Source organism: Aulonocara stuartgranti (genome assembly GCF_965226115.1).
Source record: "Aulonocara stuartgranti genome assembly, chromosome: 9".
NCBI lineage: Eukaryota > Metazoa > Chordata > Actinopteri > Cichliformes > Cichlidae > Aulonocara > Aulonocara stuartgranti.
The window spans coordinates 32,631,650-32,644,267 of record NC_138960.1 but is presented as its reverse complement, the minus strand read 5'-3'; the positions used below and the strand labels follow the sequence as shown (position 1 = coordinate 32,644,267).

General features: G+C 43.5%; 1 protein-coding gene across 1 annotated transcript in view; it reads left to right on the top strand.

Moving 5' to 3' along the window:
- The window catches only part of LOC309713959 (uncharacterized protein), a 31,831-nt gene extending 19,867 nt beyond the window's left edge, over nucleotides 1-11,964 (top strand). The window contains exons 3-4 of the mRNA XM_082545949.1: nucleotides 4,702-6,726; nucleotides 10,237-11,964. Coding sequence (XP_082402075.1) covers nucleotides 4,702-6,726; nucleotides 10,237-10,815 — 2,604 coding nt within the window. The 3' untranslated portion in view covers nucleotides 10,816-11,964. The remainder of the gene's footprint in view (nucleotides 1-4,701; nucleotides 6,727-10,236) is intronic.
- Nucleotides 11,965-12,618: the final 654 nt, after the last annotated feature.

Here is a 12,618-nt window from a genome sequence, read left to right as displayed (position 1 = left end):
ACAAAGCTGTGTAAACAAACTATAAATAACTAATCTAAACTTATATACATAAAATACAGAAATGAAGTGAGGTGGAATGAATACTGCAGAATGTACATAAGGTGCAGTTGCAGTCTGGCAGTGGGAGCAGTGTGACAGGTCAACTGTTTAGGAGGGAGATGGCGAGGGGAAAGAAACTGTTCCTATGTCGGGTGGTCCTGGTCTGCAGGCTTCTGTACCGTCTGCCAGAGGGCAGCAGATCAAAAAGTCTGTGTCCAGGGTGTGAGGGGTCTGTGATGATTTTTCCCTGCCCGTTTCCTGGTTCTTGAGAGGTACAGATCCTGGATGGAGGGCAGGGGGGCGCTGATGATCCTTTCTGCTGCCCGTACAGTCCGCTGCAGTCTGCTCTTGTCCTGTTTAGTGGCTGCTCCATACCAGACTGTGATGGAGGAGCACAGGACAGACTCAATGACCGCAGTGTAGAACTGGATCAGCAGCTCCTGTGGAAGACTGTACTTCCCCAGTTGTCTCAGGAAGTACATCCTCTGCTGGGTCTTTTTGAGGATGGAGTTGATGTTGGTCTCCCACTTCAGGTCCTGGGAGATGGTTGTACCCAGGAACTTGAAGATCTTCGCAGTTGACACAGGGCTGTCTGATATGGTGAGGGGGAGCAGAGTTGAGGGATGTCTCCTGAAGTCCACTGTCATCTCTACAGTTTTAAGAGTGTTCAGCTCCAGATTGTGCTGACTGCACCAGAGTACCAGCCGCTCAACTTCCTGCCGGTATGCAGACTCATCACCATCCTGAATGAGGCCAATGACAGTGGTGTCATCTGCAAACTTTAGGAGTTTGACAGCCGAGTTCTTGGAGGTGCAGTCGTTAGTGTAGAGGGAGAACAGTAGTGGTGAGAGGACACATCCTTGAGGGCACCAATACTGAGGGACCGAGTTTCAGAGGTGATCTCCCCCAGCCTCACTTGCTGCTTTCTGTCTGTCAGGAAGCTGGTGATCCACTGACAGGTAGCTGGAGACACGCTGAGCTGGGAGAGTTTGGAGGAGAGAAGTTCAGGCACAATGGTGTTAAAAGCCGAACTAAAGTCCACAAACAGGACCCTGGCAACAGGACCCTGGCATAAGTTCCCGGGCGGTCGAGGTGTTGCAGGATGTAATGCAGCCCCATGTTCACTGCATCATCCACCAACCTGTTTGCCTGGTAGGCAAACTGCAGAGGGTCCAGCTGGTGGTCTGTAATGTCTTTCAGATGGGCTAACACTAGTCGTTCGAAGGATTTCATGACCACAGACGTCAAGGCGACAGGTCTGTAGTCATTCAGTCCTGTGATGGTGGGTTTCTTGGGAACAGGGATGATGGTGGAGCGTTTGAAGCAGGAGGGAACTTCACACAGCTCCAGGGATGTGTTGAAGATGCGAGTAAAGATGGGAGCCAGCTGTTCAGCACAGGTTTTGAGAAAGGAGGGTGAGACACCGTCTGGTCCGGGGGCTTTCCTGCGCTTCTGTTTCTGGAATAGTCGGCTCACATCCTGAGTGTGTATTCTGAGTTTCAGGGAGGAGGAAAGGGGGGTGAGAGGTGTGGTGGAGGTGGTTGAGTCTGGATTGGAGAGGGTGGTGGTGGTCGTTGGGTCTGGATTGGGGAGGGTGGGGGTGGTCGTTGGGTCTGGATTGGGGAGGGTGAAGGGGGGGAGAGGTGGAAGGTGTGTTGGGGGTCAATGTCTGAAGCAATGTCCCTGGGGAGGGTGGGGTGTGGGAGTCTGTCCGTCTCAAACCTGCAGTAGAAAGTATTTAACTCGTTGGCCAGGTCTTTGTTTCCTTCAATAGTGGGTGGGGGGCGTCTGGTGATTTCCTGCAGGCCCCTCCACATTGACGCTGGGTCGTTGACTGAGAGCCGTTCTTCCAGCTTCTGGGAGTAGATCCTTTTAGCTGCTTTGATCTCCTTGGTCAGTGTGTTCCTAGCTTGCTTGTACAGGGCCCTGTCACCACTTCTGTAGGCGTCCTCCTTGGCCTTACGAAGATGTTGGAGTTTAGCAGTGAACCATGGTTTATTGTTGTTGTATGTGCAAAAGGTCTTTGTGGCGCACACACACGTCTTCACAGAAACTGATGTATGATGTCACAGTGTCCGTGAGCTTATCTAGGTTCTCAGATGCAGCTTCAAAAACAGTCCAATTAGTGGAGTCAAAACAGTCCTGCAGTTCCTGCTTTGCTGCGTTAGTCCACTTCTTCAGTTTTCGCACGTTTGAGTTTTTGCCTATAAACTGGAATAAAATGGACCATGCAGTGATCAGAATGTCCCAAAGCTGCCCGGGGCACAGAGCGATAGGCATCTTTTAGAGTGGTGTAACAGTGATCCAGTATGATGTTGTCCTTGATGGGGCAGTTTATACAGTATGCTGTCTGTATTTAGGGAGTTCGTAGTTTAGGTTTGCTCTGTTAAAATCCCCAAGAATAATTGTAAAGGAATCCGGGAATTTCCTCTCCAGGGTAGTAATCTGGTCAGCCAGCTTGCACAGTGCGTTGTTCGCGTTGGCCTGTGGAGGGATGTAAACTCCGACCAGCATGAAGGAAGAAAACTCCCGCGGTGAATAAAAAGGTTTACAGTTGATGAAAAAACTTTCCAAGTGTGGGCTGCAGTGTTTCTGTAACACTGTGACATCAGTACACCAACCTTCATTAATGTAGAAGCAGACTCCACCACCCTTTGTTTTCCTTGAGAGCTCTGTTTCGCGGTCCGTCCGGTGAAGTTGGAAGCCCGGCAGATTTAAGACAGCGTCTGGGACTCGCTCACCGAGCCAGGTTTCAGTGAAGCAGAGGGCAGCAGAGCGTGCAAAGCCCTTGTTAGTCCGCTTTAAGAGCAGTAGTTCATCGACTTTGTTTGGAAGAGAGCGGAGATTCGTGAGGTGAATGGAGGGGAGTGCCGTGCGGAATCCTCGCCGACGTAGTTTCACCAGCGCACCAGCGCGACTGCCCTGTCTACATCTTCTCCAGGAGCCACAGAGAGCTGCTGCGCCTCCAACTAAAATCTCCAAAAAACTTTCCGGGTTTGTGAAAAATGGATAAGAACTATAGTGAGGCGACTGCCTGATGTTTAGCAGTTGATCTCTGGAGAAAGTGATGTGGTCTGAGTGACCAAAAGCGCAGAAAATAAACAGGACACATATGAGACACTTTGCAGCACAACACGTCTCACAAGATTTCTACAAGCAATCAGAGTGAAATTTGTACTTTGTGTTGTCAGATGAACATATGAGACACTTTGACTCTTCAGTGCAGTGTGGAGCCTTACAAAGATCTGTTTTGTGTCCCAGCTGATCAGCAGGAGGAGAAGAGTCTGACGGAGCAGCAGAGGAACATTTTCAGCCATCTGGGTTCAGCTGAGTCACTACAGAGGAAACAATGAGCTCAACACAGAAGGTGAGGAAAATATCACAGTTTCACCAAATAATCAGTCACGTCTAAAACTCTCATCCTCCCAACCTGTTATATGACTGTGTTGTATTTTATTATGTACTATGTTTTTTTTTATTTTACATCTATTATGTTTACAAACATCAAGAAGTCACAAGCAAAGAGAAACCACACCACAGCACATGTTTAAATAAGGATATTCATCAAAATTATTTATTAATGAAATTTCAAAACCTTTTCAATCACACAGAAAATACATGTGCAAAGCAACACAACAGTAGCCTGATATCAGACAGAACTGTCACATGATACTAAACATAATGAAGCGCTTCATTATAATTTGTAGATTCAAGCTGCTCTTCATATTTTGACCAGCAGATGTCACCAAAGAGGACTGTTGAAAAGCTTCAAGTAATGACAGTTTGTTTCACGACTGCATTTCAATCGGGGAGGGTTTTATCAATTAAAATTGATTGTAGCTTGGATAACATGATATCAATTGATTAAAATCCTGAAAACGCTACAATCTCAGGTTAAACCTCAGAAAATTTCAACAACCACCAAACGGCTAAAACAGTAAATGAGAGCAGGTGCACGGATTCTGCACAAAGACGTAAACAAAGACGTCCGTGCCATCGGGGCTGAAAGCCGGCAGCTCACTGATTCTGATGCGTTCGCCGGTCCGCTCTTTGTGTTTACGTCTTTTTCGGCGCTAGATTCTGAAGCTGCCGGTTTTGTCTCTCTCCAAAATAAAATTTATTAAACCAGCAGAATTCTCTCTCTCCATTGTTTACAGCTCTGTCGGGTGCTGTTTTTTGTTTTTTCACTTCGAGCAACAAAGCCTAATTTCTGCTGTTCAATACAGAACAAATGTAAACTTTTTTAAATTATGCAAAACGTTTAGCCGTGTCTGTAATAAAACCTCTGTAACTTTGCTCTGCTTCACTTCAGCAGCATCAGGTAATGTGCATATGTTGATTAATGGTTTTCTTTCGTGTTTGATCCACTGCAGAATATTTTTAAACCCAGGCCAGAAAATTCTCCTTCATGTTTTTCTGTTTTATCCTCAGTTACTTTGACACAAAGGCATCTGCTGTGCTGCTTACACCTCTGATGAAGTCTCACACATGTCAGCTTTCATTTTAGAAATATAAAATACAGATATGTACTGATAAGTACATAGTGATCAGAATTCTAATATTTCTGACTGTCTGAGGCAAAATTTCCCTGAATCGAAATCAGTGATGATGCCCAGCCCTACATTTCACTCACTGCCTGTGTTTGTATCTCTGTCACTGCAGGACCAACATGGAGCGAGAAGTCAGCGCTCTCAGGAGGCCGACAAACCTCACAGAACAAAGGGGGAGAAGAAATACACCTGTGATGAGTGTGGGAAAGATTTTACTAAGAAGGATTCACTAAAAACCCACCAACTCATCCACACTGGAGAGAGACCGTTCAGCTGTGACGAGTGTGGACAGACTTTTTCCTGGAAGGATAGTCTAAAAAAACACCAACTCATCCACAGTGGAGTTAAAGCGTACAGCTGTGATGAGTGTGGGAAAGATTTTACTAGGAAGGATTCACTAAAAACCCACCAACTCATCCACACTGGAGAGAGACCGTTCAGCTGTGATGACTGTGGAAAGTCTTTTACCCGGTTTGGAAGCTTAAAAGCACACCAGCTCTTCCATAGTGGAGTTAAACCATACAGCTGTGACGAGTGTGGAAAGAGTTTTTCCTGGAAGGGTAGTCTAAAAAAACACCAACTCGTCCACAGTGGAGTTAAAGCGTACAGCTGTGACGAGTGTGGGAAGGATTTTCTTAGGAAGGCTTCACTAGAAAACCATCAGGTCATCCACACTGGAGAGAGACCGTTCAGCTGTGACGAGTGTGGACACACTTTTTCCTGGAAGGATAGTCTAAAAACCCACCAACTCATCCACACTGGAGAGAGACCGTTCAGCTGTGACGAGTGTGGACAGACTTTTTCCTGGAAGGATAGTCTAAAAAAACACCAACTCATCCACAGTGGAGTTAAAGCGTACAGCTGTGATGAGTGTGGGAAAGATTTTACTAGGAAGGATTCACTAAAAACCCACCAACTCATCCACACTGGAGAGAGACCGTTCAGCTGTGATGACTGTGGAAAGTCTTTTACCCGGTTTGGAAGCTTAAAAGCACACCAGCTCTTCCATAGTGGAGTTAAACCATACAGCTGTGACGAGTGTGGAAAGAGTTTTTCCTGGAAGGGTAGTCTAAAAAAACACCAACTCGTCCACAGTGGAGTTAAAGCGTACAGCTGTGACGAGTGTGGGAAGGATTTTCTTAGGAAGGCTTCACTAGAAAACCATCAGGTCATCCACACTGGAGAGAGACCGTTCAGCTGTGACGAGTGTGGACACACTTTTTCCTGGAAGGATAGTCTAAAAACCCACCAACTCATCCACACTGGAGAGAGACCGTTCAGCTGTGACGAGTGTGGACAGACTTTTTCCTGGAAGGATAGTCTAAAAAAACACCAACTCATCCACAGTGGAGTTAAAGCGTACAGCTGTGATGAGTGTGGGAAAGATTTTACTAGGAAGGATTCACTAAAAACCCACCAACTCATCCACACTGGAGAGAGACCGTTCAGCTGTGATGACTGTGGAAAGTCTTTTACCCGGTTTGGAAGCTTAAAAGCACACCAGCTCTTCCATAGTGGAGTTAAACCATACAGCTGTGACGAGTGTGGAAAGAGTTTTTCCTGGAAGGGTAGTCTAAAAAAACACCAACTCGTCCACAGTGGAGTTAAAGCGTACAGCTGTGACGAGTGTGGGAAGGATTTTCTTAGGAAGGCTTCACTAGAAAACCATCAGGTCATCCACACTGGAGAGAGACCGTTCAGCTGTGACGAGTGTGGACACACTTTTTCTCGGAAGAATGGTCTAAAAAAACACCAAGTCATCCACAGTGGAGTTAAAGCGTACAGCTGTGATCAGTGTGGCAGAGCTTTTACTCAAAGTGGCCACTTACAGAGTCATCTAGTTACCCACTCTGGAATTAAAGCATACAGCTGTGACATTTGTGGAAAATCTTTCAGCCTGAAACAGAGCCGAAATACACACCTACGCATTCACACCGGACATGATGTGTACAGCTGTCAACAGTGTGGCAAAGAGTTTACAACAGACGCAAAGTTACAACGTCACATGTTTACCCACTCTGAGGAACTACCTTATAAGTGTGATCTGTGTGAGAAGACTTTTAAAGCTCCACATTACCTGAGACTACACCAACAGATCCACACCAGAAAGAGACTCTACAAGTGCAGTTACTGTGAGGTATGTTTTTATATTTTTATCGTGTCATTTTAGCCTGACTGTTTGGAACAACTCTGCTCATTAAACCGTGTTAGCATGTTGCTAACACAATTTAATAAGCAGAGTTCTACAGAATGGAGAGACGGTGTTGTGTGATTATTCAGATTTTCATTTTAGTTATCATTTTTGTTTAAATGATCCTAAAAAACTAAACTGAAAGTGCTGAAAACTGATATGGTGTTATTTAAAATTCACGTAGTTTCATGGTATTCAATTCAGTTTTATTTATATAGCGCCAAATCACAACAGTAGTTGCCTCAAGGTACTTTATATTGTAAGGTAGACCCTACAACAGATTTAGGCAACCTTTCTGATGGCCAGTGCCATTTAAAATTTCCTCAGAAGTCAGTGTGCCATATGATTGTATTAGCAATAAATTTAATAACGCTCTATATTAACAGTTACACACTACATAGAACAACTTTATAGAATTATATTTGTTCACAGATGTTGACAGCTATCAGCGAATAGTTAGCAGCTATTTTGAAACAAAAAAAAAGACACTTTTTATCCATAACAAGAACTCCACAACAGCAAATACAGAAAATACAAATGCTATTTATGGTCTCCTCACAACAATGATAAGAAAAATAAACTGGGCCAATATGGCATGTTTGTTAATACAGAGATACACATGCTAATGTGATCTCTGGTCTCCCACTCGGAGACACAGGTCTCCCAGTGTCCAGCATTCAGACGGCTACGTGAGGACACTCTTCATGTGAGAGAAAATCTGCTCACACAGATATGTAGAACCAAATACTGTCAACAAGGCCTCTGCAATGTTCTGAAGACAGTTAAACTTGTCAGGTAGTGTCCAGCAGGTGACAATGCAAGCTCCGTGAACACGCACATCTATGGATTCCAGCTGCTTCTATACATTTCATGTCAGATAAAAACTTTGGTTGTAAGCTTCAGATAATTATTTAATAACAGCCAGACATTTTAAATGAGAATAAGAAAATATTTCTTTGTGCCCCCCTTTCCCTGTTAATGCCCCACCTGGCCCCCCTGGCAAAACTTTGCTAGACCCGCCCCTGCACAGTTACCAGCTGTCAGTTACTTAGAAAAGGATCCTGGTGTTATTTGTCTCTCAGAAACAGTTCATAACTTCAACTCATTCATGTCACCTAAAAGGTAAACCTGTTTCTCCATCACCTGTTCAGCTCTGATGATTCAGTAAGGACATCTCCTGGTTTCATCTGCATGTTTCCCTCTCACCACATATCCAAACCGACATCATGACCAGCAGCTTTTACAGCTGTGGCTCCTGCAAACAGCTGATACTAGAAAGTAATATTAAATAAATTCTAACAACAGCTGATCGAGCTTAAACGTGCTGCTGTTGTTTAGCGCGACATCCGCTGGTTTCCCCTCTCTGGCGCAAAGTGGGCGATAAACAAACAAGAGAGGAAAGCTGATCAGCTGATCATTGATCAGTAGCAACAGGAGAGGGAGGGAGAGAATGAGAGAAGAAGAGGCAGCTGTGCAGCGTAAAGACAGAATAAATCAATCTTTGTGTCTTTTTTTCTTTCTAGCTGAAGTTCGGGACAAACTCTGTTCCTTTTCACCTTAATACGAAACGCGTAATAATTTCTCTGAATGAGGGACGATTCGTCTTTTTACAGGCAACTCTACTAACTAACCTTATGAATAAAATACAGTTCACTATGGTATCACTAACATCAAAGCACCCACCCAGCTGTATAGGAACTCCGTCATGCTAGCTAGCACGCAGTACGAGTTATTGTAACTGACTGTAAAAAGTCAGCACAACGAAAATAAACTCCACCTAAACTTGGTTTATATCTGACCCAGATAGACTGCAGGTCATAACTTCTTACCTGAAGTTCAGGTCACCTGACACTCGGACCGGCGGCCGCCTCGGGTGTCTCCTCCTCCTGCCTCCCCTTTCCCTCATCCACCCGCTGGCCTCCACCACTTGCTAATTTTACTGAATCTGAGGAAGCTCCGCCACAGCCACCACCAAACAACTGAGTTATTTTTACAGCATCTGGCCAATCCACCACCTTTCATTGTTTATACCGTTACAAAGGGGAAAAAAAGTCACCGGGCCACCGAGCAAATGCCCGATGGCCAGTCCAGCATTGGTCGTGCCATCAGTTAACCCTTCGTGTGCCAACTGTGGCACACGTGCCTACGGTTGCCGACCCCTGCCCTACAATAGTACATACAGAGAAAAGCCCAACAATCATATGACCCTCTATGTGCAAGCACTTTGACGACTGTGGGAAGGAAAAACTCCCTTTTAACAGGAAGAAACCTCCGGCAGAACCAGGCTCAGGGAGGGGCGGCCATCTGCTGCGACCGGTTGGGGTGAGAGAAGGAAGACAGGATAAAAGACATGCTGTGGAAGAGAGACAGAGGTTAATAACAGATATGATTCGATGCAGAGAGGTCTGTTAACACATAGTGAGTGAGAAAGGTGACTGGAAAGGAAAAACTCAATGCATCATGGGAATCCCCCGGCAGCCTACGTCTATTACAGCATAACTAAGGGAGGATTCAGGGTCACCTGGTCCAGCCCTAACTATATGCTTTAGCAAAAAGGAAAGTTTTAAGCCTAATCTTAAAAGTAGAGCTAGTGTCTGTCTCCTGAATCCAAACTGGAAGTTGGTTACACAGAAGAGGGGCCTGAAACCGAACGATCTGCCTCCCATTCTACTTTTAAATACTGTAGGAACAACAAGTAAGGCTGCAGTGCGAGAGCAAAGTGCTCTAACAGGGTGATATGGTACTACAAGGTCATTAAAATAAGATTGGGCCTGATTATTCAAGACCGGATTTTGAATTCAATTCTGGATTAAACAGGAAGCCAATGAAGGGAAGCCAATGAAGGAGAAATATGCTCTCTCTTTCTAGTCCCTGTCAGGACTCTTGCTGCAGCATTTCGGATTAACTGAAGGCTTTTCAGTGAGTTTTTAGGACTTCTTGATAATAATGAATTGCTTAATGTGCATTGAAGGACATGTCCTGGTCAAAATGACTCCAAGGTTCCTCACAGCGTTACTGGAAGTTACTGAAGTGTTTCCTTATAATTGCCCACTCTATAAAACTCAGTCGACGGGACTGAGCTCTGCAGCGTGGGTAATTACAAGGAAGCACTTCATAATTTGTAGATTCAAGCTGCTCTACATATTGTGAACAGCAGATGTCACCAAAGAGGCGACAGAATTTGTCCTGGTCCAAAATGAGTCCAAAGTTCCCCACAGTGTTACTGGAGGCCAAGGTAATGCCACCGAGAGTAAGAATCTGGTTAGGTACAATACTGTTCAACTGATGCTCACAAGGGTGTGGTACCACAGTGTGTGTTTGTATAGCCCAGTAAACTGTTAACTGAAGGAGTAAAATGTAATTGGACGTCTGCAGAGATGCTCTTTATTTCAGGCGACGTTCAGGATGAAAATGTTGAAGGACTGACTTACACTGTGTCTTTGTGTCTTTGTTTAGAAGCAGAGCGACACAGATGGATCCAGTTCTCAACCCTGTCGTCGCTGTGGTGGTGGGAAAGACTTTCGTTGTGACCTTTGTGGAAAAACTTTCAGTCATTCAAATGCCCTAAAACTACATCAACGTAGACACACTGGAGACAAAATGAACTACTGCAAAGAATGTGGGAAAGGCTTCCCCACAAAACGTGACTTAAAACGACACGAACTCTTTCACAGTGGGGTCAAAAAGCATCTCTGTGATCAGTGTGGGTCATCCTACACCTCTGCAGGTGAGCTTAAAAGACACAAACGCGTCCACACAGGAGAGAAACCATACAAGTGCAGACACTGTGACAAAAGCTTTCCACAATCAGCTAATCGTAACTGTCATGAACGGACACACATGGAAGGAAACTACAGCTGTGACCAGTGTGACAAGAGCTTCAGGAATTTCAGTTCATACTCCAAACACAAACGATCCCACGTTACTAATAAACTCTTTCACTGTTACCAATGTGCCAAAATATTCACCACATTGTCTGCTCTGTGCAAACATCAGCGTGATCATGCAGGACTGAAATCACTCTCATCACGGTGAATCTGCAGAGACAGAAAGATCCTCGTTTGGTTTCAGGGTCAGACTCAAAGCCCTTGAGATCAGGCTCCACAGAGTTCAGATGGAATCTCCTGTAAAGATCTGATGAGGCAGCTATGAATGAAAATGTGCCTCTCGTTACATTTTAAGCTTTCTAAACTGTTCTACTGTAGTGTTGGTGTTGAGTGGTTAGCTTTGTTCCAGCAGTTGAATCAAAAAATCTGTTTCCTCTTATTATGTTTTTATTGAATGTATTTTGATCCATGTGTTTTTGTTGGGTGTTTTTTTTTTTTTTTTTTTTTTTTTTTTTTGTTCAGGTTGTTTGTGTTATGAAATCCTTCAACAGTTAATACAAAATTTGAAATGTTAAATAAAGAAATAGTTTAATGACAAAGAGTTTGATCCATGATGTCATTTCCTGTATATCAAACCAAAAACTGACATGACATATGTTCTCAGTGACACAGATGGAGGTTTATCAGAGGAGACTTGGCTGTTCTGACACTGAACAGGGTTCCTGCAGCTTACTGAAAATTCTGACCTGAAATTTATGAAAAAATAAGATCTTTAAAATCTTTTATATTTTAACCCTTTAGAGCCGATCGGAGCGGGAACGCTCTGTTATGCGTAACTATTTTTAAATCCCGGTAGCACTGCAACCACGTAAGCTAGCGCAAAAATTTTTTTTGCATATGAAACCGGAGGAGTTGTACTTGCATATTGTGCCATCAGCTTGTCCTCGGTCACCTTCCACATAAAGCTTTGCAAAAACTGCATAAAAAGCGCTTGCAGGAACAAAAACATAATATTCCAGAAACACGCTTTGCTGGTCCGATCAGCTGTTCAAAACACTTCCTACGTTGGAATAGACGTCAGCGCGAACTTTTGCATTTCCGCCATTACCTGGCCGAAACCGGAAGTGACGTCATTTTCGCGGAAATGTAGTCTTTTGCGATCAGGGCCTCAGGGCCTATACTGCTCTTTTTAAAAGTTATCTTTGACTTTATGACTTTCTGTGTCGTTTCTGGGATGCTTAGGACTCATATTGCACTGCTGGAAATAGTTTATTTTGATGCATATGCTGCTTTTTTGCAAATTTGCAGTATAATATTTATTTTCGTTTTTCCTGCAGTGTATAAAAATTGGTGTATTTCAAAAATAAAACTATGAAGACACTCAAAATAAATTTCCCGTGGTGGGAAACTATTTTGTGCAACTTTTTTGTATTTACAGTTTTGAGGGATAAGCCTCTTAAATTTCTCTAACTACAAATATATGTTAAAAAATCAAAAACGATTTTCAATTTTTTTTTGTAGTTTATTGCACTTTTTTGCAATTTATGTAATTACTATGCACTTAATGAATACATATTATTAAAATCTGGGCTATAATGGTTGTATTGATGTATAGCAACTTGAAATGCTCCCAAAAATGGCTCCACAGCATGTAAAAATATAATATAAGCTCTGGCGGACTTGGTTCTATGGTAGGTCTTAAAGGGTTAACAAAGTTGCTGTAGGTATCAAAAATCTGATTTGTGTTTGAGATATAAAAAGATTAAAAGATCATTTTCCAAAATTAAAGTTGTGGTTTGAGTTGTTGTTCTGTAAACCCTCTCTTGTCTGATCGTTTGATAATAACATTTAAATTTACAATAATGGAATGAAGCCAGATAACATGCATATAAAGACCTGGGTGACCTCTATCTTTCTGCTGCTGATTATACTTGGCCCTACAATACCTAGAAATATGGTATCTAACCAGATACTGTCCTATAAGATAAGATAAGATAGAACTTTATTAATC